Source organism: Seriola aureovittata, chromosome 12 (genome assembly GCF_021018895.1).
Source record: "Seriola aureovittata isolate HTS-2021-v1 ecotype China chromosome 12, ASM2101889v1, whole genome shotgun sequence".
NCBI classification, from domain to species: domain Eukaryota; kingdom Metazoa; phylum Chordata; class Actinopteri; order Carangiformes; family Carangidae; genus Seriola; species Seriola aureovittata.
In genome coordinates, this window is record NC_079375.1 from 20,335,867 (window position 1) to 20,363,199 (window position 27,333).

General features: G+C 41.7%; 1 protein-coding gene across 1 annotated transcript in view; it reads right to left on the reverse strand.

The window, feature by feature from the left end:
• Positions 1–27,333, reverse strand: part of sgip1b (SH3GL interacting endocytic adaptor 1b) — a 48,573-nt gene that overhangs the window by 6,989 nt on the left and 14,251 nt on the right. The window contains exons 4-17 of the mRNA XM_056392558.1: positions 18,531–18,650; positions 12,695–16,584; positions 5,985–6,048; positions 5,509–5,554; positions 4,660–4,716; positions 4,261–4,318; positions 3,488–3,663; positions 3,249–3,260; positions 2,641–2,652; positions 2,228–2,252; positions 2,038–2,101; positions 1,728–1,798; positions 1,555–1,629; positions 628–1,470 (exon numbers count right to left, since the gene is read on the reverse strand). Of these exons, the coding sequence (XP_056248533.1) occupies positions 628–1,470; positions 1,555–1,629; positions 1,728–1,798; positions 2,038–2,101; positions 2,228–2,252; positions 2,641–2,652; positions 3,249–3,260; positions 3,488–3,663; positions 4,261–4,318; positions 4,660–4,716; positions 5,509–5,554; positions 5,985–6,048; positions 12,695–12,704 (1,513 nt within the window). The 5' untranslated portion in view covers positions 12,705–16,584; positions 18,531–18,650. The remainder of the gene's footprint in view (positions 1–627; positions 1,471–1,554; positions 1,630–1,727; positions 1,799–2,037; positions 2,102–2,227; positions 2,253–2,640; positions 2,653–3,248; positions 3,261–3,487; positions 3,664–4,260; positions 4,319–4,659; positions 4,717–5,508; positions 5,555–5,984; positions 6,049–12,694; positions 16,585–18,530; positions 18,651–27,333) is intronic.

Sequence of the window (27,333 nt, forward strand, 5' to 3'; positions counted from 1 at the left end):
AATCAAGTTTAAGAGGCGAGTTCATTCCTTTATTCGCCAAGAGTTGGAAAGCCGCGTCAGTGTTAGCTCTTGTTTTGTTTCTATTCTACTTCTTTTCTTCTACTGAACTTGTTAGCATGCTAACAAGCTAGACGCGGCCCTCATCTGATGATGCCACGTTGCCATAGTGATTCATTGTGGCATCAAGTCTGACCCCATTTCCCCATGAGAGGATGAAGAAGTACCTGCTGCTCAGAGGCCATATTGACCATGACCACCTGCTCCCAGCAAGGAAAGACACTCAAAGGGTCACAGCTGTATGTCATTTACTACAAGCTTGTAAAACTGCTTTCGAGTTCAAAAATTCACTCAAAAATGTCAAGGGTTATATTTACTGCTCTTCATGAGATGTTGAGTTTTCTGTAGCTGGATCAGATTGCATCTTAACACCAAACAAAAGGTAAACAGATCAGAGAGGATCTGCATTTCAGGCTTCTCTGTGGGATTGTTGGCAGCGCCAATGGCAGCATCATTCCCACTTTTTCAATCAAAGCAAGACAAAGTTTATCTTCTTCCCACCAGGTTTCTCAGTATTACAGCAGGATAATTGGCAATTATAAACATTTAGAAAGAGCCCAGAGTACTCACTGCTGCCTGAATAGGGCCCCGGGGAAGACATAATAGACCTGTAGGTGGTTGGCGGGAGAGGAGGTGGCGTTCCCCTGAAGCTCGGTGTCAACTCTCTGGGCGAGCCCACGAAGTCTGGGATATCATCTCTCAGGTACGCACCCTCTGGAGTCCTCTTTCCTCCTGCACCCCCCAGGACCAGGGGAGAAATGACTCCTGGCCGAGGGGACCTCCGCTCCGCTGGCAGAGGGGGCACGGGGCTGATGGGGACGGGAGAGGAACAGTACTCTGCAAACTGCAGCACCTCTTCATCGATCGCTTCGTCGTCGAGGCAGATCGGGGGCGAATTAGAGGGAGAGAAGTCAGGAGGCAGTGGAGGGGCCGGCTCATCCGGAGGAGGAGGTCCGAGCACAATGGAGGGGGGAGAGTCCGGTGGCGAGAAAGGAGGAGGAGACCCAGGAGAAAAAGGTGGAGGCGAAGGCGGGGGCTCGTTTGGTGGCGGTCCGGGAGAGAGGCAGGGGGTGGAGGGGGTGGAGGAGGGCGTGTCTGGGGGAGGAGAGTCCGGTGGCGGAGGCGGAGCGGGTTCATCTGGCGGCGGGGGTCTCTCATCAAGGAAAGTGACCCATCTGGGTGACACTATCTCCTCGCTGGTGCGTGGGCTGTCAACGGGGCCAAACACGTCGTCCAGGTCGGGGCCCGGGGAGCCTCGGTAAGAGGCCGGGGACAGGACGTTCAGGTAGATGGGGGCTGAACTGCGAGCTGCTCTTCCATTGGGTAGATCAGCTGCAATGACTCCAGCGGAGTCTGAAGGATAGCCGTACTGACTTCTCGATGGAATGTTTTTTGGAGGAAGCGGAGGAGGAGCTGCAACAAGGACGACAGTTCAGCTCCGTTCAGCTTCACAGAATGAATATACACTGATGTAACTCCTGGAACAATGAAGCTCACCTCCTGTCGGGAAACTTCTGCTCAGCGGTGATTCTGACCGCGGTCTTGAGTCTACCCATACATCAGTAGGAACCACTGTGAATAGGTAATGACAAAGAAACAATCAGCGCCACCTCAGTGTAACACTACTGTCTCATTAATTTTGAATTATTTACTGGTGATGAGGGACAGACCATCATATCTGGCATATTTGGTCTCTGAAGGCAGCCCAAAGAAGGCAGGGACGTTCTGTGAGAGCCTGTCACTGCGAAAGGAAAAGGAAAACAATGAACTGTGACAGCTTAAAACGAAATGGATTATAATTAAGTAACTGCCAGATTGGTCAGTTTTTTTTCCTAATAGGATTTTTATGACTATGATGACTACTTCCTGTTGGCATTGGTGTTGATTCCTGCTCTACAGTTCACACTGTACCACATCTGCACTGGAACCAATAACAGACAGACTTATAGGAAGGTATATTTAGTTTGTTTGTGGTCAGACCTCAGCATCTCAGGGGCAGGACTTGGAGTAGGGGTGGAGCGTCTGGGTCTGGCGATCTCCTCACCTATAAGAGAAACACAAAAAGTTGCACCTATTCTTGTGTTTGACCGAATGTCTACAGGAAAAATACACTGCTTCATTGTAAAACTGAGGTTGGGTGAGAAGACGATGTTCTAACTGATGTACTTACAGGACAAATTCCTTTTTATCAGTCCCTGTAAAAGAAACAGTCCAAAACAAAGGAGAAATTAAGGATACAGATTTAAAAAACAGAGTGAAAAAATGTGTATGTGTGATCATCCTGTCATTTTATTCTTCTACTCAATGCTTTGTTATCGTTTTTCCTTTTTTCTAAGTTACAGACATTTTCAATTTCCTGAACAGAAGTTTATTTTGCATGGGAAATACTATATATAAACTTTTCACTTGTTCTAAGAAAAATATTTCAGACTCTGCTCAACATTGTTTAAAGATGGATTTTCTTTTAGTTTGTTGAGTATTCTGTTAAATTCTGCACTGCACGATTTAAAACAGGTCAGGCTATCAAGGCTGTTTCAGGCTGTCTGCTTCCAAAACAGCCAGCAGATGGAGTGATCAACTCACCGGGCTGCGTCTCTGAGACCAGCAAAAAGGAAGAGAGAACAGACCTGGGTCAGAGAGTGAGTGACAAATCAGTCAAAATGGACACCAACTTAAACTGCACACACCGCACCTCTTTACTTTCACCGCAAAGCCTTAATAATGCAACATGAGCCATAACACCCCGGAGATTACGAGGACAGTACCAGCATCACCTACAACCGACACACACACACAGAGCTGCACGCTGCAAGTGGCAGGTCGCTCAGCATGTAAGCTCCACTGAGACCAAATCAGTAGGTTTGGAGCTTAGCGTGCGTGTGTGTGTGTGTGTGTGTGTGTGTGTGTTATGATTACTGTGCATTATGTAACACAGACGCTTTGCCAGACAGGTTCAAGTAAAGCTGTAGCTAAACAGAAAAAAAAACTGAAGTAACAAAAAGAAGTGATTTTTTTTTTAGGCCTCAGAAGATCACAAACACTGAGGGTGAGACAGCATGCAGAAAAAGGTGAATACATAATTTGTGTATTATAATAGGAGGGAACACTTTATAGAGCATCTCCATTAAGTACGCTCATGCCATGCAATCTGTTGATGGTGATGCAAAGATGAAAATGTGTGACAGGCTTACCGGACTTCTCCTCTACAAGACGACAGCAGATAAGTGAGGAGATAAAAAGACAAACAGAGAGAGAGAGAGTTAAACAGATATGAGTCATAGTGTAAGTGATACAAATCAACAGCTATTACAAGATCTAAAAATGCAGTGTGTGTGTGTGTGTGTGTGTGTGTGTGTGTGTGTGTGTGTGTGTGTGTGTGTGTCCTTTCGTACTGTATAGTAGAACAAGAGTGCTGATCAGCAGCGCTCACCAGAGATGGAGAGAGTGCCAGGCCTCCCACTGAGGCTTTTAGCTCGTCCATAGATGGAGGGACACACTTGGCACTGTCCGCCACCAGTGGCTTGATCTTAATTTTAAACTTTTTCTTGCTGTCCTCGTCGTCTTCTGAGTCACTGGAGGAGAAAAAGTGCTTTCCTTTGGAAGCTGGTGAGTGCTTGTCAAGGACAAAGTAGAATAAGTACAACATGTTAGACGAGAGAAGGAGACTAATTCAATCCTCTGCGGCATTAGAAGCTAATATATCCTTTTAAAATACATAAATTCGTCTCAAACACACTGCTCGTGTGCAGAGCGGCACTGCAGCACAGGAGAGAGATGTTCGCTCTGTGTCTCCATCTTCTGCTAACTGACACTGTCTCAGCTAAATCATCGTTCTCAGGGGAAGTCTCCATGGTGCCAGCTCTCTATGAATCCAATTCAAACATACAGCTGCTGACACCTGCGGGAGCAAAAACTTAAAATACCAGTGAACTGCGGGTCATTCGTTAATGAGAACTGTGGCTCAGTGACAATCCAAATGTAATGTGGCTCTCACCGGCTGCCCTCCTGCTCCTTTCTTTTTTGCCACTGCAGGGACACACATGTGATGTGGCGAGAAAAGGAGGGGCAATTGATTTGGCCTATTTAATGCTGAGAAACACTCATCCAATAAGTCACTCAGCCAAACGGGTCGATAGTTTGTGCAGGAGAAAAAAGTCCCAAGACTGCTCCTGTCACTGCGTCTACTCTTCACTAAAAGGATATCATCGCCCTCGTCACCGGGCCGGAGGCTGAACCCCTCCTCATCCACGTCAGGGGAGGCCTGCAAGAGAGAGAGAAGGGTGACAGTCTTTTCTAGTCCATCACACACTGTAACAGAGGCTCTGCTAAAAACCTTCCCTCTGACCAGCTCTGCATATAAATGTGGATCAGATTTCACAGATGTCTTGCCTGAGACAGTCAGCTTCCTGGCCGAAGCTCCTGCTGACTCACAGAATATGCAGCTATCGCTCTATTTGCACTGTTTACTCAGTAATTTAAAACCTAGCGTTACACGACACTGATTGCAACAGCACACGTATATTTCATGCACAAAGCTGCAGGGTCAAAAACATAAGAAATAAGGGGTATGAGCAAAACAAGGAGTCGGCTGTGCATACTTACATATCTGTCCCAGTCAATCTCCCCATAGAAACCATTGGGAGCCCCATTGGCCTTTTTCTATCAACAAAATGGAGATGAGACAGAACAACAAGAGAATCATTTTACATTTAAGTTAACAAATAATATTAGCATTAAATGTGCAAGTGCACATTATTGTATAAACAAATAAATAAATAAAATCTGGATCATTAAAGGCAGAGTCTGACTGTGACAGCTTGGGGTTTGGCCATCATTCCTGTTGGTAATTAATCTACACAAAAATGAATTACTCAGATATATGAATGTAGCAAAATCACTATTAATAAGTTACACAGGGCAAAAAACACAAGCAGTCAGATGATCAGACAGGTTTTTAGACAAAACCCCAGGTTAGCCAAAGTTATCCAGAAGAGAAAACAAAAGCAAAACTTTATCCACAATTTACAGACTGACTTCCTCAACTGTGAGCGACAGTACTTCTGTGTTCACACACTTTTCCTGTGCAATGAGTAATTATTACATTTTAATGAGCTTATGTTTTTGTTTCACTTCTGAATAAAGTGGTTCAGGTAAACTCGCTGAACGGTTGGTTTGTTAATAACCTGTGTGAATGATGACCACTCATTTTTCTTGCCTCAGACTCATCAGAGAGTTATAACAAAAATCAGACCAACGTTGTAAAAGAACATGAATTATCCTTTAAAAGGCAGCAACAAAACTTTGTTGCAACACAATGTCAATCAGTGGCAGTTGTACATAAAAATATCAATTAGCACTTTATCATTTAATGTATTTGTATGATTCCTTCTCTTAAATGGCATCAAATCTTTTCAAAGGCAACTGAAAGGACACTTTTAGAAATGTACATACATTTCCTTTCTTTCCACTTCCGGTTCCTTCTTGGTCAGGTGAGCTCCTGTGTGAGGCGACAGGAGAGGGGGAAAAATGTTTTCACGGTACTCAGGTGAATTTTTCTCTTTCCATCTGAGGTATCAGCTAATATGAGCTGCCGTACCAATTCCAAAACAATACTTTTTCAATACCTTATTTTGAGAAATACATACTTCTCAATCAAAAAAGAAAGAGGGTCAGAGTTCTCAAATGTTAAATATCCAAACACAAGCAGCAATATGAGAACTTTGCCTGAATAAAATCTAAATCAGAAACTCTCTCATCAGGGAATGAAAAATAAAAAAGATCAGATACAAATTTAGGTTTGATACCCGGTCTCATTCATTTACATTCCCATCAGATTTTTTCAGTTTTCAAGTTGTTTTCAAAGTTGTAATGGCTGTAAGACTTGTACATGTTCATTGTGTTACAAGTGTGTGTCTCAGCAAACTCACGTTGTGTCTGAATCCTTGTCTTTCTTTCGTAAACCCAGGGCTTTCCTGGTTCGGTTTTTCAGTCCTAACAAAGTGAACGAGAGAGAGAATAACAACATCACGAAGAATTAATTTAAACTTTTAAAGCCGTATATAAAATGAACTGTCTTGTCATTAAAATGCACTTAAAAGCAAATAACACAGACAGGTAACAGGCTGGTGTATCCTTGAGGATACACAGGAAATACAACAACCTCAGATCACTGATATAAATCAACAAACAAACATCATGTCATCTGGAGAGAGCCTCCGCATAAAATGAAGCAATGCAATCCCCTTAAGTGTCCCCTCCCTGACAACACAGACTGCAAAGGAAACACGAGCAAAGGCTGATCAATCTGTCCACTTCATTAGCGAGATTCGACAGAGAGTGGGGAGAGATCTACAACAGCAGCCCGTCAGCCAAACTGGACACCAGCCCCCCTGCAGCACCGACTGTTGGCTCTGCACAGCACCGAGATCAAGACAAGTGGGAGAACCAGCAAAGAGACACAACTCAACGCGTGCAAAACGTTTTCTTGGAGAAGTGAGATTCTATATATAATATTTCATCAGAGTCAAACATTTAGAAAACTATGATGTACAATGAATGAAAAGCTCCGATGACACCCATGACAACTCCTGAAACCAGTAGTTACTTAATCCATTACTGCACTTAAAGAAAATTGACAAATGCCTTTTATGATAACGGATTGAAAACTGACTCACACCATGAACTCTGAAAGCTAACGTCAGCATGCTAAGTATTTTTTGTTCAACTTTTAAAGTAATGACAGTACACAGTCTTTTGATTTCATACAGCACACACTTTATTGGTTTGATTTGATTTCTAAATTGAGTGCACGCATTTTAGTTAACATTCTGTCCTTAACATTTTTACCTGCTTTAATTATCTTGTACCTTTTGTTTTGTTGCATGAATCCGGCAAGTCCTCACCTGGCAAGAAGGAAGCGGCGCCGAAAAAGCAGGCCACTTATAGGCTGCCAAGCAGGAAGTGGAGGAGGCCAACTGCTCGGGCCAGGAGGGGAGTCTGCCTTTTTCGGATCCATTCAAGTTAAATAATTTCTGACTTTAAGTTTTGTTTTGTTTCTCTTCGATTGACAGTTAATTTGTTTGTAAATACTTTGATTTAAATCCTTTATAGTGTTAAGGTAAATTTTTTAGATAGAGTTAATTGTTTATTCCTGTCAAGGCTAGTGTTTGTCTATATAAACCCTCTTGTGTTGGGTCAGTTTTGAGGAGCTTTGCTGTTTAGTTGACCTCAGTTTAAGTTAAAGGGCCCTAGTTTTGAAATTATTTTCTGTAGTTTTCTATTTTTTGTATTTTGAGAACTTAATTGTTCTTAAATTGAAATTATTCTTTCTTGCTTTACACACCTGGAGGATATTCCATCAACGTCACTAAGGAAATCTGCACTTACTTGAAAAAGCCTGGTTAGAATTAACGCCGACTTTCACTATTTAGCCGTGCCCAGTCAACGTTAACTCAAACCAGGCTTGAACAAGCTACATTATGCGCAAACACAGACTGTACAAGCAGCCCAGAACAGTCCTAGATGATGTCACAGAAAGAAGAGGGAAACAAGAGCCATCATCTTCTCAGCATAGTCAATAGTCAATCATAATACATGAATAAAGTAATGTCAAGTAAAACCAAACCAGGTGGGCTGGAGAAGTTTATCAATGAGCAGTAACTGAAGAGGTCTGTGTGCTGTGAGAAAATACACGTGTGCTCACCTGCTTCAGGTAAAGTCAGTAATACAGCGCTCTGGTAGCTCACCTGGCAGAGCGCATGTCATCAAAGTCAATCATAACCTCAGTGGCACGTTTGAGTCTGACCTGCATGTCATCCTTTCTCTCACTGTGATCAGAATATAAAGGCAATAAACGTTCAGTTGTATATTGCCAACTGCAGCCTATATTATAGCCTTTGTTAGCCTATGTTATACGATAACCATCATAGGTAACGAGGCAATAATCAGCAGATTGATCATGCTAATAGTCAATCCATTCACTTAGATTTTGGGCTGAAGGTAAAGATGGTTATCTATTATAAAATACATGAATATGATTGATAGCCTACATTATTAATAATGCACAATGTACAACTTCTACATAAATAACCATGTCAGTCTATCCTGTATAATTCATAAACAGCCTACACACTAAAAAATAATGTTTTTTCTGGCTGAAGGAAAAAAGCATTAAACTATTCTTTGAGGGGGGGTCGACCCAAGTTTCTGAACACAGACGTGTTTTGTCTTTTGGGATTCTGTTTCCGCCTGTTGGGATTTCATTGCAACACAGCTAAGTTAAGCTTGACAGTTAGCCGGCTACGGAGAGGGCTAGTTCAGCAGGATCAGTTACCATGGTTACTGAGCAGGGAATCCTATAAGCCACAGTGATGTAAGCCGGGAAAGATCTGCCTCGATGGAATAGGGCCCTGGTTTCTCGAGCCTTTCCTCTCTGCTCCATGACAAGCATGTTTTGCCATATTAGCTTAGTGTGTTATCATGCTAACATTTGCTAATTAGCGTGAAACTTTGGGGCAAAGCTAGGCGGAGAGACTTTCACTGGATAAGACCTGGACCAGCTGGTGGTGCTCGACAATATGTCAGAGGACCACAACGCAGGTAAGGTTCATCCTCTGGGGATCATAAATGTTTCATGGTAATTCTTCTAATAGCTATTGAGATATTTTGGTCCGAACCGAAGTGTTTGTTGAGAAATTGTGGATCCTAATGGAAGAACTCACACTGACAATTCTGCTTTTCTCAGGTCAAAGGTTTAGATACACTTAATGATAATATCTCTGATAAAGGAAAGCACTTTTCAAGGTTTATAAATGACCGATATTTTCCATGTAAGGAGATAAAAACGTCTAAAACATTTTTTTTCTATTTTGATTTATTGGCTGTGCTGCATGTTTTCCCCAAACAGGCAACTGACAGGTTTATATAACAGTGTTTTAGACGACCAGTGAGCACAGTGGATTCTCACATCCATACAAGAGCAACAGGGACACGTGATGGACAGTTGGGTGGATGAACATTTTGTGCTTTTCAGAGGCAGCTCGGTTTCTTCGTTCATCATCTCTTTTTGCAATCTGTGGGCTGCGTTTCAAACTGGAACACACATTTTGGATTGTTGATGGCTCATTTACTTCATGACAAGATTTTTCTATACACAGTCCTCTCCTCTCTAATGTTGTGGCGTTTTAATGCTTAATTTAAAATGAATCTGACCTCAAAATCAAAATAAATATTGAATCACTGATTTGGTGAATCCATACATGTGCATTTTATATAGAAATATCAAGACTAATAGGATAAATGTGAAGGTGGTGCACTGTGGCCCATTCAGTTGGGAGGAAGCTCTCCTGGGTACTGAAGGACATGTCAGGGCCTGTGATGTATTAGTAGCTAGCTGGGCTGCTCAATAGCAGATAACAGATTATTCCTGCATCATGGCTCTTCATCAATGGAGACAGCTCAGTACAGTGATCCTTCTGTCCACTCCCAACCTGCATGTGTCCTGTGTGATGAGGAATAAAAATAGAGAATCGATCCTGACATTGATACGTAAGAAACCTGCTCTATGTGACACACACTGAAGCAGCACGTCACTGACTGCATGGCAATGTTGTGCATCAGAGGACTACTTTTGTTTTTGTCACCCATTTACAAAGTCTGCCTGAGGAGAGCTGTAAAACACTCATTAAACAGATGGATCATAGTAATTATGTAATTAGTATTAGCTGTAAATATACTTGAGTTCGGTTAATTCACAGTTTACCAGGAACAGAGTGATTATTTCACATTTTTCCCTCCATACTAAAAATGGCACATACTTAATATTGCTGCAGAGCATTTACCAGTATAACATAACAAGATGCACCAACATTTTTACTGTAGCACAACTTTCTAAATAGGGTTTCACACAGGACCGTCATAATTTCAGATTTTCACTACAGAATTATCGTGGCCAAAAGAATTCAAGATGACGATATTATTGCTATATCTGTAGAAAATTTGAAATAATAATAATAATAATAATAATAATGAGGCTATTTGTCAAATTCATCTTTAACTTTGTTTGTTTTGTTTTTAGTCTCTTTTTTGGCAAATGAATTAGACTCAAATACGAGTGTAGGGAGGTGGAAAGAGAGTCACTAACTGTAACTGTGCAAAAACATACAAAAAGAACAATTACATGTAATGGTTAAAAAGGCGACCTGATAATCTGATGAACAAAAGATCTACAAGGCCAAACATCTGCCATCATGAAATTATCATATGTGTATGATTAACACAATATCAATATTTATTTAATCTTTTTTTAATATCACGGTAATCGTCAATACTGGTAAATCCCAACACCTCTAGTCTCAAATGCTCATTATCAAGCTTCTAGACATATGTAAGCAATATTTGCACAACAGCTGCTTAGACTGAAGCCATTTCTCTCTTTGGTCGATGTCCAGATGTCTCTGTGAGACTCAGACCTTTAAGACTCAAGATCATTAAACAGCAACTCTTTAAATCTAAATAACTTTGAAAAAAAAGTGACGCCTGCACAGTGACTCCAAACCACATGCTGGTTTCCCCGAAGCTTTGCATGTATTACTCTGCCACAAATATTATCCTTTTCATGATATCCAACTTTACTACTTTGATAAAAAATAAATTCTTAACTCAGGGTCCACTTACTGAATTTCAGCCGCATATTGTGGCTTTCATATCAACAGATGATGCAGCTGAAATCTCTGGAAATGATCTAGTAACTGATGTAAGATTTCCCCCGGAGCTTTCAGCTGCGTCTGAGGAAAGTGTCCCATGATTTTTGTAAATTCCTACAGCAGACGGTCTGTCAGTTTTCCACACTGCCTGTCAGTTGTGGAAAGGTGTGAAAATTATCCTCTTGTCGTTCTTTACACACGAACCTTTGCCACGGCAACACTGCCTACTTCAACAACTCGGCAGCCAGTGACGGAGAGACGATTCGAAATGAAGAATAAAGACAGGAGCAGTACAACCAAGGTCAGGACCAACTAGTCTTGAACATTGTCCTGGACAGATTTGCTCATCATGTCACAGCACTGATGCACTTTCCATGCACTCCAGTTCCTGTGCTTCAATTTCTTTTTGAAGGAACACCTTTGTGGCACCTGTAAGTTCAACATTTTATATTCTCTGTATTGTTGTTCTGACCTTTATTAAATTTGTAATTTGACAATGTGAAACTATATTAGTATTTCACTTTACCACTGAACATCTAACAACTGAACTTCTTCTTTGGGAGCTGGCAAACAAACAAGTGGCACATTGCCTCCACCTACTGATCTCTTGTACCAGTGAACTGCTGGTTTATCCCATAGCTCTGTTCTTCTTCTACAGCTTTTCCACCCACTTCATTCCACAAACACGGTCAGATGATCCATTCTACACTTTTTCCTCTTTGTAAATGTTCACTGCAACAGAGCACCCATCTCAACATGGTCTCAAATATTCAAACATTAACTGCAACCGTGTTGCAAGCTCTGGAAAATGATCAGCAGTAAAATAATGTATGTGATCCTTGTATTTAAGTGTCTGAGACCAAAAATCAGCAATATCATCCTTGAAGTAAACTTACAGTTCAAAAAAGGGTCATTTGGACAAATTAATAATAATCCATGTTCCTGAGATACTGCATTTGATGATATTGATAAACACACATGCTGCATTAACAAGAAGGTGGTTATTGCTGCAGCCATGTTTGAGTCCAAATAACATGTACTGAATGTCCCTAACTCCACCTGACAGCCTTCGCTGGGTAATTAGCAATGCACGTGTAGCTAACAAAGGCCATGATAGGCATGTGACATCTGTGTTGAGTGTGGATTTCTTCGAGCTGAGTACAATATCATGGCAGGCTGACTGGAGGCCTTTTGCTAATAATAGCCACCTTCCATTACCACGTTGGCATTAATGGATGGTAAAGGCCCAGCATCTGTCATGCAGGGTTAGATCTATATTTTAGCTCCTCTAACATAGTTTATAAAGCACTGCACCGCATTCCACCACTGTTAACTTTGGTCCTATATGCAACCTGGGTGCCAAATAATGTATGGTTTAAGGTTCACTTATCCTATTGGCATGAAATAATATTATGCACTGATGGCAACAGCAGCAGGGGTATGAATGAGTGCAGCTTCCTGGACCGCTCAGTCCTCTCCTCAAATAAGCATTTATATGACACCGACTGAACGTGTAACTAAAGACAGAACTATAATCCGCGCATGCAAACAGAGACATGCACAGTCACATGTGTGAACTCACACCAACACAGCAGGACATCAGCAAGTGCAGGTCCTACACTGCTGCGAACGTCAGTTCTGCCTTCCTCACATTTTCATCTCACATGCATTTTCTCTCAATCTGTCACAAACGTCTCACACACACACACACACACACACACACACACACACACAGACACACACACACAACGGCCACATTGTCACACTGGTCCTGTATATAGCTCAGTTGGTCCAGAGGTCCACACGGCAAGACAGATCACATCACTGGATTCATGAGCTTTAATGGCCCAGCAGGACACGAGAGGGCAGGGGGAGGACGCAGGGGTACAAAACATGGAAAATGAAGGAGGAGTAGGAGTGTTCAGATAAATCACCTTGCATCATGATTGCAGATTTTCATCCTACGTTGCCCTCCGGTGTGCAGGCGAACAGAAATGGAGAAATCCAGTCGGTCAAAGGATGCCTGGGCAGGGCATAGCTAATTCTGCACAGCTCCCCAGCGAAGCACGATGTTGATTCCCTCCACCCCCAAGGGCCCAAGCCCCAGACACCCGCACAGGGAGGTGGGGTGGGGGCAGAGCTGAAAGGCAGCAGCAGCGGCGGAGGACACAGTGAGAACAGACAACCGAGGAATATGCAGCAGATCCGGGGGGAAGGGGGTCCTCTCAGTGTGAGCGTTAGGCCCCGGACGCCCGAGCAGCACCGACACACGCCATCTCTGAGAGGGGGGGATGCTGAGGAAAGGCAAAGGGAGAAAAAAAAAACAGAGCGGTACAGAGAGAGAGAGAGAGAGAGAGAGAGGCAGAGAGGAAGAGAAAGACTGGGAGAGAGAGGGGAGGAGGGAGGGAGTGGGAGGCTCGCTGATGTCACATCTGCACTAAACCAATCCCTGCAACCATGGTCACATGGCTGCTGTCCCCTGATGCCTTAGCACCTCTCGGCTTGCCTCAAGCAGACACTCCACAGTCAACTGCATACATATTATACAAGGTCTCACATGATACAATGAACTATTTAGCAAAATATCTTATATTTTAACCAGAGTGCATCTAAATGTTCACTCTGATCTGCGTTAGAAAAAATCAATTGCAGAATTCCCTTATATTTATGTTTGTTAATGGACATTTTTGTACAATCCCTGAAATCTGATGCAAGTTTTTTATATATATATATATATTTAGGGCATTTGAGCAAAAACGTTGTTCAAATACGTCATTCTCGCACAGATATACGGACGAACACGGGACGAAAACAAGAGGTCAGACACTGTTTAAAAGCCGAAAAGGGGAAGAGTGTTTTAAGTCCTTTGTGGAAATCTTGAATAGGCTGAAAAAAATCCAACAGAAAAGGAAAAGGGATTCCATGATTTTCAAGCAGCTACTGAACCATATGATTTTGTCCTTGAATGTGTGACAGATGAAAGCCCAGATAAAAGGGCCTCAGGTTTCTTGGGGAAAGGATTTTTAGACACATATATGCTGGGATAAGAACATGCAGAGCTTTTTTATACAAAGACGCCGCAAATAAAAGGGGAGCAGTGAATGGAGGAAACAACAAACAATAACTTCTTTTCTGATTTTGTTATTTTGCTGTCGCGGTTCGGACAGTTGTGGATGTTAAACATAAAAGCCTAAGTGCTACCACAATATAAAGTCATTGATGTCTTGGGATATGACGTCACTGAGTCACAAAAAGAAAACATTCTCATTCTAAATGAACTCAGCAAGTTTCAATGCTAAATCAAAGTATTACACATTTTTTGTAAATGGTTCAATGTAAGAGGAACAATGTGTTACTAGTAGAGCTACAAAACCAGGTTTTTGCGAGTGGGCGGCGGATTTGTTTGTTCATGTGCATTTGCATGAACATACGGGTGACGCTCTACACATTCCTGCCAAGGGTTTCACACTCTTGCTCTGATCTACAGGCGGTGTTAAAGAAATGCAGCAATGAAAGAAGACGGCTAGCAACTAAACATGGATGTAAACAATGCAAGTTTCAAAATTATCCAAACAAAAAATCTGTTTTGTAAATTTGTTTTATGAGGAAAGAAACGTATTTGACGTGTTGAATGAGGCTGACACTGACGCTACATCGGAAACGCATCACTTTACAACTACGAACGGCTAGAATGGAGACTTCTGGAAACTCTGCCGTTCCCGTTTTAGTTTGAAATCTCCAGTGTTGCGTTGTAGCCTGGACCGGCAGAGACTGAGACTTTTAGAAACAACGACGCAGACACTCGTTTTGCTTTCCTATTGGGTCGTATCAGCCTCGACTACCAGTGGTGAAAGCAAGATGGATAACAAGTTACAAGGGTCACTGACCTTGTTGTCTTTGCTAGCAGCTGTTGTGCAGTTAAATTCTGCATTTTAATGCTACAACTGCCTTTTTTACTTTACTTAGTATTTTCTGCAACTACCCAACTGCAGAGTAGACAACCTGCTTCCTGTTTACACCGGTACGCGCATGCCCAGTTTAGGTGAATGGTCATCTGATGTGCATATTCAGGTGTGTTTGTATGGTCAGATCGTTTCTGATACGGAACTTAAACGATCGTCTGGACAGAGATTGTGTTTGTTTTAAAACACCATTCTCAAATGAAAACGTAGGAGTGCGGACGCAGCCTTAATATAAACAGAAACTTTGTGTTTTCAATAAAGCACCACAGGGCACCTTTAAGTTATAACCAAGGTAGAGTTTGGTGGAATTAAATAACTTCTGATTTATTTATTCAGCTGGAGAAAGCCCTGAGCCACCCAATACTTCATGTCCTCGAGGCAGTTACTGAAATATGATCAACTATTTGCATTATTGAACTTTAAAGGCCCATTTTTCTAAGGTAGGGTGGTTGCTTATTAGGGCATGAATATTTATTTTAGATGATATTATACAGATACACATGAAATTTGAAACCAGTTTTTTATGGGCTTTAAAGGGAGATTAAATTAGATATCAATGACATTATAATAGGAAAGATGTTTTTTGTTTTTTTTAATAATAAGCATAAATGGGGCACACTAAGCCTTAGGGTAGCCTGCAGGATATAGAAGATGAAGATGAGCATGAATTCCCGCTGGAAGCTGCACGTAAGGTTTGTATCAGATAAATATGAGGGACCGCAGTCCAAAGCAGGACCAGAGAGACACTTTGCACTTTAGCCAATGCGACGGGAATAATGTGGTCTGCACTGTCAAAGCCTGCAGTTAGACCTAAAAACACAAGGACGCCAAGAGGAAATCATTTGTCTAATTTTAGTGGGGCGGATTTTGTTCTGTGGAAAAACTCTGAAGACAGACAGATTTTTTTTTCTTCAAGAGGCAGTTAGACGAAAACTACTGTCTCTAGCACTATGGAAACAAAAGAGGATTATATTGACTCCACACAACTGCAAGATTGTTTCTATTGTTAAAAAATGTGTCACACTGGAGGACGACAGTGTGTCTACCACCGCAGAGTACACACTGTCAGCTGTAATCATAACACTCACTGGGAGGAGGGGTCTCACACTGTAGCCTGGAAGAAAGAGAGAGCGGCAAAGGACAAACTATTCCTGCGTCTGTGATGTGATGTGAGTGTTTCACTTCGGCAGGAAAACGGAGATGCTTTGGTGAAAGCGACGGTGTGATTATTCAGCTGCTTTAATGGCTGCGCACTGGGCTGCTGGAGCAGAGTGACTCACCCTCTCCCTCATAGAGAAAGGACAGATGGGGAAGGCAGTTAGAGGGTAGTGTGCGTATGTGTGTGTGTGTGTGTGTGTGTGTGTCTGTATTGGGGGGAGTGATGTTTCTACAGTGGAGGTCATGTACTTTTAAAAAGAGGAACAAATTCAAATTTGGCCATTAGCCTTACACATGGTGCGTAGTCTCTGTTCTCCAACGCCAAGAGACTATTGTATGTCAGCGAGGTGAGTGTAATCGGATGCAGACACACAAACCCCGCACACCACCTCATACTGTTTGTTTAATGTACAGCAAGTGTCAGTTTCAGTATCACCGTGACAACCACGTTGAAAACATCCCCGAGCCTTAAAACAAGGAATATTTAGAGGCCGACACCTTCATCTAGTCTTATCGCTTCTATGCTTTAGTCTTCCCACTACCGAGGTTTATTTGTAGCTGTTGTTGTTATCTTTAGCGTCCTGGTAGTAAGTGTTAATGAGCTTACCTAACCTGGCGCAAGAGACCACGGGATGCACCCCCGTGTGCTTTCCTTAACCAGCTCCTTACATAAGATGCCAGCCAGGGGTCAGAGGTCACGGCAGCTGGGATTAGCAAAGGAGAGGAGGACAGTGGAGAAACACGAGGAGAGAGAGAGAGCTGTGAGCCGTTAGCCTCAAACGACTGCGGGTGTTTCACCCTGTGCATCAGATACACGGGGTGAAATGAGAAGTGTGAATAAATATTTCTGAGATAATAAACCAGTGAAAAGCACTTTAAGCTTAAGAGTACGTGTCTACAGACAACTCCCACAGGTAGAATAGGCTACACCGATACACCTCCACAAATAAAACGAGTTGTGCAATATATAAATCGATTAAATCCAATATAACAGAACACTAAGGCAGGACATGATGAAGCCCGCCGGCAGGAAACAGTGACAGGATTTCTATGCAATAAATCCTATGACTCCATGCGGCTCGATACCGCCACCTACTGGATGGAGTCACTCGATCGCACCTCATCATCATCACCATCAACATTAGGCGGAGTCCACACTGAATGTTGTTCATACTGATAAAGTGAATCTGTTCAGACATTAATTTCACTTAATTTAGATTAAAATGTCAAATCCACAAATATGAAGAAAAATCTATTCATGGTGTTGGCACTTTTTTTTTTTCTATGTCTCTGTCCGTCTCATCTTTAAGACAAGTTAACCACAAATGCACATGTGATATATCCTGAGAAAACATCAGGGATCATAATGTCTGCCTCTTCGGTATCTTCACGACAGACACTGTTTGTTTGTGTCCTTGTTGTTCATGTGTGATCACTGTTGTCCATCGTCTGGGTGTCAAAGCAACATGACTCCTCTGGGGTTGGCAGGAGTGACGGCATCGGTGCAGGTCACCGCTCAGTCTCCTGCCTGGAGCTTTGCCATCAGAGGACAGGAGGCTTGTTCAGCCTTGACAGATGATCCTTAATTACTCACCAACTTTAAATCCACTTGCATGTAACAAAGGCAAGACGCAATCTCTGATGATTTGAGGACTGATTTCTGACTCTTCATTTTTTGTGAAGAGAAATATAAATGTATTAAAAAGTGTCAGAGAGTAGAATATTACTTTCATACATCTAATACAAATAAAGAAATATATCTACAAATACTAGCTTTTAAAGCTGTAGTATAGCAAGTCTCCTGAGGGTGGAACTAAGTTACTCCGTTATTTAAAGAACATGTACAACATGATTTAAAAATCTTACAGGTTTAAGTAAATGTAACCGCCCTTCTGTACTAACAGGCAGCACAATAAACACGAAGAACTTATTCATTTGTTTCTTTCAAAGACTGTTTGTTCTAACTTGGCAGATGTGGCAGATATTCGGTGCCTGCTGGTGGATGACAGGAGACACGGTTCCCTGCTGCTGTGCCAGTTGGTGCACCTGACCAGAGTCACGTTAATGCCCGAGAGCTCTTACTCACAGACGAGCAGGGTGACACGAAGAGGAAAGGGGGTGTCTGTGACGTTGCCTCATTTTCTCAGCTTTTTCCGAATGACTGATTGGTAATGGAGCTGCGTATTTACATGCAGCATCGTGATAGTAAAGGGAAGAGTCCGACCGTTCTGACGTATTGGTCGGACAGTAGCTTTCCATGAGGTTTCAGGTTTCAGTAGCAGGAGAAAAGAGAGATGAAGAGGAATAACTGGACTCTTGTGCTTAACTAGTCCAGCAGAAACACCAGCGATACACCCAAGAGGAGACTCCTTACAGGCAGAATCAGGTAAACTAACACTGGAATATGACCTTTTGATGAGCATAGCACTGCACTTCCAGCTTTACAATGTCATAAAATGAAACAAAACAAAATCTTTACAGTGAACTATCAACCTTTTACATTGTTTTACGTAACTGCCAGGAATAAGATGACAGTTTCACGGGCTCTAGCAGCAGAGATATCACATGTCTGAGCTGGAAGTTGGATTCAAAGCCACAGAATTGTCTGCAAAGCATTTTTGTGTTAAAGATAATTGCAGCCAAAGCCTACCTGAACTCTCAATGTAGCTCCCAGCAGGAGGATCAGCCGAAGGAAGTCCGACATGTTGTAGTCAAAGTGATTCTTTAACAGCAAGGATTCGGTGATATTAGCAGCTTCTTTGTGTATACACTGTGATGGTAAAACACAAAAAAAAGAGACTCTGTTAAAAGAGAAGCACAAGCAGATATCTAATCTCAAATTTTTCAACAGACAGAGAAACATTATTTCATTATTTCAAATGTATTTTCAGGTGCGAGAAAAAGGTAAATATCCTCAGACCAAGTGAGCCTGATTATAAACTGACAGAGGACACATCACTGCCACTTGACAAGACGCTCAAGATTATTTAAATTTCTCCAAGCAAGCAAAGAGGAAAGAGGAAACTGTTTCTGATGGAGATGCCTTTAAAAAGGAGACATAAACACTGATTACACAACAACTGCCTTTAATGGCCGATCTAAATCAATTAATAATGACGATACAGGCCTACGATTGGAAAAGAAGGTTCCACATCTCAGCTTTGCCTCGTGAAACTGTGATTACGGCTGCAACAATTAGATGATTAACTGATTAGTCGATCAACAGAAAATTATTTAAAAAACTATTAAGCCATTTTTCAAGCAAAATTGCCAAAAAAAATCGAATTTTTCGCTATTTTCAAAAGGATTAATTGCGATAAGACTTGTCAGACTAATTGATGATGAAATTAATCTTCGGTTGCAGCCCTGATTGTGATCTTGCTCTTAACCTTTCCCTTCCTTAAAACCTCCTTAACCAACTTGTGACCTGACACAAACTCCAAGTTGTCACCGTGACAACCAACACTATTAATGTTTCTTCACACATCAAGCATGACACCACAGAATAATAATCAGCTTTACTAAACACAAACTGAAGGGATGCCATCTGACTGCAAGTGTTCGTTGTCTGATCAGTTCCTCAGTGATATAAAACACCTGCGATATCTTATTTGTTGTGACACAGATGAAACATTGAGCAGGATACAGTTATTGTTACTGGATGTTGTTTATACAACCACAGAAGACTTTCCCCTGGAGGGTCAATGCAGACCTTCTGCTTCCTCCCATGAATATCTCCCTTGTTTCATCCATTTTTTTCAAGAAAAGTGAATATCAGTACATTGATTTTCCCCTCGACTGCAAGTTAAATGGACTGATGGTAAATCTGAGAGTAATTTGAGTTCCAGCAATTGTGTAACAACCTCTTAACAAATGCACAAAAAGACGAAAAAGCTAGGAAAAAGTTAGTTGTCCTTATAAAAGAAAACAGTTTTTCCAAACTAAATCTGTCTCTGTGCTGAACGTTCCTCCCCTCCAGCACCTGTTTTTATGGAGCTGTTAACAAAGGAAGACATTAAGCCTTCATAAAAGCAGTGGTGTCATGACCGTCTCTTAAAGTCACACACTCGTGGATATCAGCTGAGCCTGTCGGCAACACAAAGAACCACTGAAACACCGCACTGTTCCTGTGACTTACATGAACAGAAGATACACCGGCCATCAGCAGGCAACAGCGAGCCCAGGTTTTATACTGCTCCTGAGCACAGATGTGGACATTTTGGCTGAGATTATCATGGTAACACACACACACACACACACTGTATTACAAGATCCTCATTCCTGCTTTCTACCACTAGATGACGCAACAGCACCATCAACACACACACACACACACACACAGTAGCTTCCCGTCAACTCAGAGCGGGTTAGTGTTGAACATAAAGCTCTTGCATATGTTCTACATTTTGTTGCCACTGGTGAACAATTGGCAGCATGTCATGTGATAATAAACCTAGAGTCAGCGCAGAGATACGGGTTGTCTGCACACTGCGGTCCGGTCGGAGAGAGGTGTGATGGACGATGTCAAATATCATGACAAACTACACATGCCAGTGAAAGGTGTGTCGGCGTCACAGACGGCGATGGTATTGTGGATCAGGAGGTGGCAGTGTTTTATACACTGGTGAATTAACCAATTGTCTCTGGGCAGAAAAGGCTGAACACTGTGAAATGTGGTGAAGGGAAAAAAAAAAAAGGAGCAAAGAGGATGATGTAATCCTTTAAAGGGACATTCACAAAAAAAATAAAAAAAATATGGTAACAATAGACACAAAGCTGTGGTAGAGCTGAGATGACCGTACAAACATACTAATGCTGATGACAGTGTAGGGCTGCAACTGACAATTATTTTATTAAGACATTCAGTTTACAGTGAAACACAGTGGGATCCAAAAGTCTCTCCCATTATGCATATGCTTGTATGAATATTATAGTAATAGGATATATAATATATATATATAATATAAAATATAGGTATAAATATTTAAATTTTTTGCCTGATAAACGACTAATTTTTTGTTTTCTGAATAGCTGCTGATTAATTTTCTGTCAATAGGTCAAGCAGTTGTTTCAGCTCTATAATTGATGGCGTGTCTACTTGCTAATGTTTGTGTCCATGACGGTAATAAAGTAAAAATGTAGTTGCATATAGGAATGTGACAAGGATTTAAGCAAATTAAGGGCCACAGGTGAAACTCCACTATTGATACACATTTTAATATCCTGAAAATGTTACTGTCATGTTACTGGCCATTAATATGACATCCAATCCTAAATTCAGTAGCTCACAGAGTTATTGTGGCAGAAACATAGCTGGATGCATTAATCCAATGTACTGAATAACCCACCAGTCAATGAAGAAAAGAAACCAGAAAATAACACAGTTTACATTGCAGGAAAAGGAAAAGGTTTAACTTGACAGACTGTTTGCATTTAAGCTCTGATATTTTCAGGGAACAGTTTCACCAAATCTGTTAAGGGGACAAAGGCTGTGGGATAGATCATATGGGTAGTAACGTTATAGGGACATCATGTGGCACACAAACTATTTAATGAGGAGCTTCATCCTACATTTGGAAAAAGATACATGAAACTAATAGATCTGGAGAATGAAAAATGACGCTGGTGTAATAGACCATCTCTCTTTAACCAGTTTTTAATGCATTTCCAATTTCAAATTCTACGCAGCATTTACTAAGAAACATATTTCAGTTCTATAAGACAACCTGTGCAATAACTAATACAAGGTATGTGCTAAGTTTGGTGCAAATTGCTTGACAAACACAAGTGTTTAGGGAAAACTATATGATATTATGCAATGCAAGTTATCAAATAAATAATTAAATAGGCAGTGTGTGGCGGCTAATTGGCATCTTTTTCACATAAAGAAGATTAAGGGTGTGGTGCAATGGTTTTTGCCTTTAATATGGGCAAAATATTACATATTTTAATAGACTTCAATTATAGAACCTCGTGTAGCCAGTTAAAAACACATTTTATGAGGTCCTTGTTTAATATATGTAAGATAAATGATCAAAATTTAAGTCTCAATGATTTCATGAACCTGATTAAACACATGGAGCGAAACGTTTTGCACCGTAAAATATCCGAGGCCCAGGATCTGCCTTGTTTGCATATGACCTCAGCTACAACGCCTTAGGCTAAACAGAAACACCATCCATTATGAGGAGTGGTTAACCAGCTCTCTCCCAAATTACAGTGACTCTGGGTTCCCATTTTACTGATTTAGCGGTTGTGTGGTTCCCCATCTCATGTTACTGACTGTTATAGTGAGACGCACTCACGCAGGCCATCCTCCCCCTTGTAAAAAGTGAGCAAAGCATTTGTTGGCCATTTAACAGGCACCAAGCAGGCACCAAGTAAAGCACAATTAAACATCCGTGACAAGACATTATTTACTTTATTCTGCAAAAGCACATTTGTGTTTTTAGAATAATATTGGTGCTTGATTATACCGATCGAGACTGCCCAGTGGTGTTACTACACTTTTACTTCACCAGCGCAGCCCCAGGCTACTCGGGGTTGAGATCTAACCACATCCTCTGACAAATGCAGGAGGAACATTTTACCACCCTGACCAAGAGGCCACTGCACAAGGTTTTCAACAGAGCCGGAACATTTCCTGAGCATGTATGACTGCAGCGACTGAACCTCCGTCTAAATCCCTGTTTAAAGCTGCCGGTGACAGGTCATCAGTCTCGCTGCAGTGCGGTGTGGAGAGGTGTCCAGATAACACCCTGGTTATAGAGTTGACCCCGGCTTTTTAACCTACTGACACACCTCCTCGCTTCACCCCGCTCCCCTCACCCACTCTGCCAAACTCCAGGTCAATCCTGACAACATTTACCCAGCGCCTTGTGCACCACTCCTCCACACCAGCCTCCCCGGGGACATCTGCCCTTTTTTAATACTGAGCTTTGACCTCTCGGGCTAAAGATAAGTTAACCTCTACGACCGTGTCGTGAAGTTACCAACATGTTCCCTTGTAACGCTGTTTTGTTAGCGCACATGTGCAGTAGCTATCTGAGCCTGAAGAAAATCGAGCACAAATGTGTTTGTCCCTGCCGAACAGTTTTAGCTGAACAGTAAAGCAGCCAGGACTCGGAGTTTAAGAGAGAGTCTTATGAAAGGAACAAGCTTTGTCTGAAGTGTGAATGGCTGCAATACTATTTCCCTCTCTCTCTCCCACCCTCCTGCCAACACCAGTCAAGGGATTTTCCTTCCCACCATCTCCGGCTGGAACACTATTTCCGGATTGTGTCGTTCATTTACTTCGTTCGCAGAGCACTCGGGAATGAGAGGCCATGGAAAACTGAGTGTGGCAATGTGGCTAGAGTGGTGGGGAGAGAAAGACAGAGAATTGGAGAGAGAGAGAGAGGTGTGTATGTGCGTGTGTGTGTGTGTGTGTTTGTGCGTGTGTGTGTGTGTGCGTGTGTGCGTGTGTGTGTGTGTGCGTGTGTGTGCGTGTGTGTGTGTGTGAGATGGAGAGAGTGCAAGACAGAGCTGGAGAGAGCTGGATCGTCAGAGACAAGCCCAAGCAACGGCCTTTACCAAAATAGCACGAGCAAGAATCTCTGTGGGTAACATAAATTTGAGCATGATGAGTGTAATCAAACTGAGAGGGGTTAGACATGCGACATAAACTATCTTCATGACCATGTGATGTTGAGGATTCCTTTGTCACAACTGTGTGTTTGCCTCCCTGCCTGCCTGCCAGTCTGTTTGTTTATCTGGCCGTCTCTCCGTCCCCCAGAACATCCTATTACACTACTACGTCTCTGCAGTTAAAGCTCAGGCACAGGCTGTTGGTGACCTGCTTACCTTCTGACATTTCCAGGCCTGATAAAAGCTAACCCCCTGTGACAGGTGTAATTGTCAAACAAAGGTGGTCATACAAGCTTAAGAGGCCTTTGACCTTAAAGCTCGATTCTCTATCCTCGTTAGATGACCAAACAGGATGGAATCCATTCACTAAGCTCATCTTCATCTTGACTCCAGGGAGATTTACAGGAAGAGAGGGGCAACAAGAACAAGCGGCCTAATATCCCTTCAAATATCATCATATTTTTGACTTCACCAATTAACAATGTAATTAATTAAGCTAATGAACACATTCATGAGCAGCTATTTTTATGTCAATATACACGTCTTATACTGTGGGTGCTGACATAAACACTGAGTACAAGTAATTTCAAAAAACATTTTCTTAATGCAGTTCAGTTCACTCATCACACAGAGCATTTCTCAGTCTCTAAACAGTTTTAATGTCTGTTTAATGTCAAAGTTCAAACAAGGCTAAGAGTCGACAGTCACGCTCGCAGCTCTGTTACATAGCGGTGCTTTGACCTAAATGCTAACGTAAGCATGCTAACATACTCAACAGTTGAACATGCTAACATGCTCAACAGTCTAACATGCTAACATGCTCAACTGTTGAGTATGTTAGAGCAATAATTAAACACAAAGTACAACTGGGTGTGATGGGAATGTCATGAATTGTGCAGGTGTGTGGTCATAAACCAAAGTACTGGACAGATAAGAAATGTTACCTGATGACGGCATTAGATGAAAGGTCAGGGGGTTCACCAAAGTTATTACAGTTCATCCTGAGGGGACATCGATGTCTGCAGCAAATTTCATGGCAATCCATCCAATAGTTTTTTGAGATATTTCAACAACTTTTCAATTTTGTACAGACATTCATGGTCCCCAGAGGTTGACTCCCAGTGACTTTGCTGATTCACCAACTTTCCCTCTGGTGCCACCATGGGGTTGACATTTTTGGAAATGTCCTGATATCTAGTGGATGGAGTGCCGTGACATTTGGTGCAGACAGTTATGTTCCCCTCTGGAAGAATTACAATGACTTTTCATACGTCACCATCGTCGGGTCAAAAATTTTCATACTTTGGTTTATGAGCAAATATCGGCAAAACTTATGACACTCCCATCAGCCTCAGCTCCACTTTGTGCTAATCAGTGAATGTTGCCTCAGCGTCTTAGCACTGTCATTATGAGCGTGTTGATGTCAGCTAAAGGCAGCTAGCTCTTCGTCTTGTTTAATCTGTCTCTTGTTGCTCCTCAAACTTTATGGAACTTTATGGTAGTAAATCGCACCTCTTTAATAACCGTGGCCAAAATCTATTCAAATCATCCACTAAACCGAGAAAGAAAATGTGTTCACAACACTGAGTTTTCATAGACACACACACACACACACACACACACACACACACACACACACACACACACACACACACACACACACAGATGTCTCCACACTCTGGTCTCCCACACATGTATCACGTACCATTGTGGTGGGACATAAAAACACAAAGTAGGCTGTTAAAAGGGGGTGAGAAAATTGGACTTTCTTCACCGACTTCCTCTAATTACTTTTCTTCATTAAATTGCAGCAGGCGCCAATTAACGAGAGATTCATTTTTTTTTTTTTTTTTACTTTTTTTTTACTGTTTTCTTTTTACCATTAAATCCAACTGTTAAATTATATTGCATCATATATATTCGTCTCATTTTTTCCTTTGTAAATAATTTGCCTGAGACAATTTGTTGTTCTTTTAATATAGTGTACTCGTGAATTAGTGTAGCTGTATATGGTGATGTATAGTGTTATACATACAAATACAGCTTTTTCTTTTTTTTTTTACTATTATTTATAATTATTTTTATATAGTAAACTTTGAACAACCTGCTTTGGTAATACTGTATTTGACTATAGTCATGCCAATGGAACTAATCTAAAAGAAGAAAGAAAAGAGTCAAAATCCCTCCTCCATGAAATAACAGAAAAATTGCCACTGGGTCACAAGAATCAGTTAAGATAAGCAGCCTCTGGCATCATTTTTTTCGGGTCACCATGACAATTTCAGGCTGTGCAGTCAGCAGTTTCACAATTCAGTTGTCTCTCGCACAGAATCTCTTGCACCAAGGTTGACTGCGTGGTGGAAAGGCCACAGAGCGCAGGTGTGAAGTGGAAGGATGACAGCAATTTGCATTAAATGTTATGACAACAAATGTAATCAGTATTTTGGAACACACAGCATCGGTACAAACTGTTTTAATAATGTAAATTATGGGGGGTGTGTGGGAGGGAGTTTATGTGCCATAAATCATCCAGAGTGTATTCAGACTGCTGCAGAGAGGATTAGAGATTCTGGAGAACAGAGTGATTCCTGATCATGTCATTTATACTGTTCGTTCATGTCAGAGAACATTTTGTTCTTGTGACACTTTTTTCTAAACTGAGTGAACTATTTTGATTAGACTGAAGGAGAAAAAAAAGGATCAAGTCCTGGAATTGTGATAAATATGATGATGTTTGATTAATCTACAATGTATTTTACATTCAACATGAAAGTTTCATGCAATTTAAAAAGTTATAAAGACGTACTTTAGTGTGTTGCTGATATATATTATTCAGAGGAAGGTTAATTCCATCCCTTGAGAAAGTTAGAGCACAAAGTCAATCAGATGATGAAATTTTTAACCTTCTGGGACATATATCCCAACCTAATGCCTTAAAGCACCAAGGTAAATCCCAACGCATGACACAGAAAATTAGTTTACTTGCTCTCCTCATGGCTCAAGGTTGTCTCATTTACACAGGTCACCGATGCTGCTATTGTTTGTGCAGGAGTTGTGTAATCCTAGATTCTTTCGTCCTATCCTCTTATTGTTATGGCTCCTCACGGAGTGCTTAACACATGCTGAAATAACTTCCTTAAGACCTATGTAAGCAAATACCACTCAAAGTATTTCTATGCCAGTACATGAGAGTGTGCATGTGTGTGTGTGTGTGTTTGTGTGAGTGTGTGTGTTTGAGTGTGTGTGTGTGTGTGTGTGTGAGGGCAAAAAGGGAAGGGGGCTTCTTGCGTGCAGGACAGGGGTGGTTTGTTTTGTCAGCAAAATGTCAATCTGTCTTTGCAAGGTTATCCCATATGATCTCCCTAAATACACAGGGCTTGGTTGTCCATCTGGTTGGCAGTTGAGAGCCCAAATATCCCCCCCCTCCCATTAGCACCAACCACCGCTAGCCCAGGTCTGGAGGTCTTGCCTTTCTACCTCCCACTGAGAGGATATGAAAAGGCCGACAAAGCTTTCCATTCTCTTCTTTTACTGTCAGATTTTTGGATCAGTGTAATCCTCAAATGGCTGCAACACGTGTACAGCGGTTTGGTTGCTCCCTAACAACTAACTTGACAACTAAACAATGCAATAGTTCTTACTGAAAAGGGACACTCAGAAGAATTTTGCACGTCCAGAAAAGATCCGGACTCCTCTATGTGCACACACACACACACACATTCACACGTCCAGGCAACCACCCAACATCCAAAAGTCCAAAAAGCCAGATCTGTCCCCAATCCAAACTGCCTTGGGCTCCCCTAAGCTATTCAGCGTGTGCAAATGAA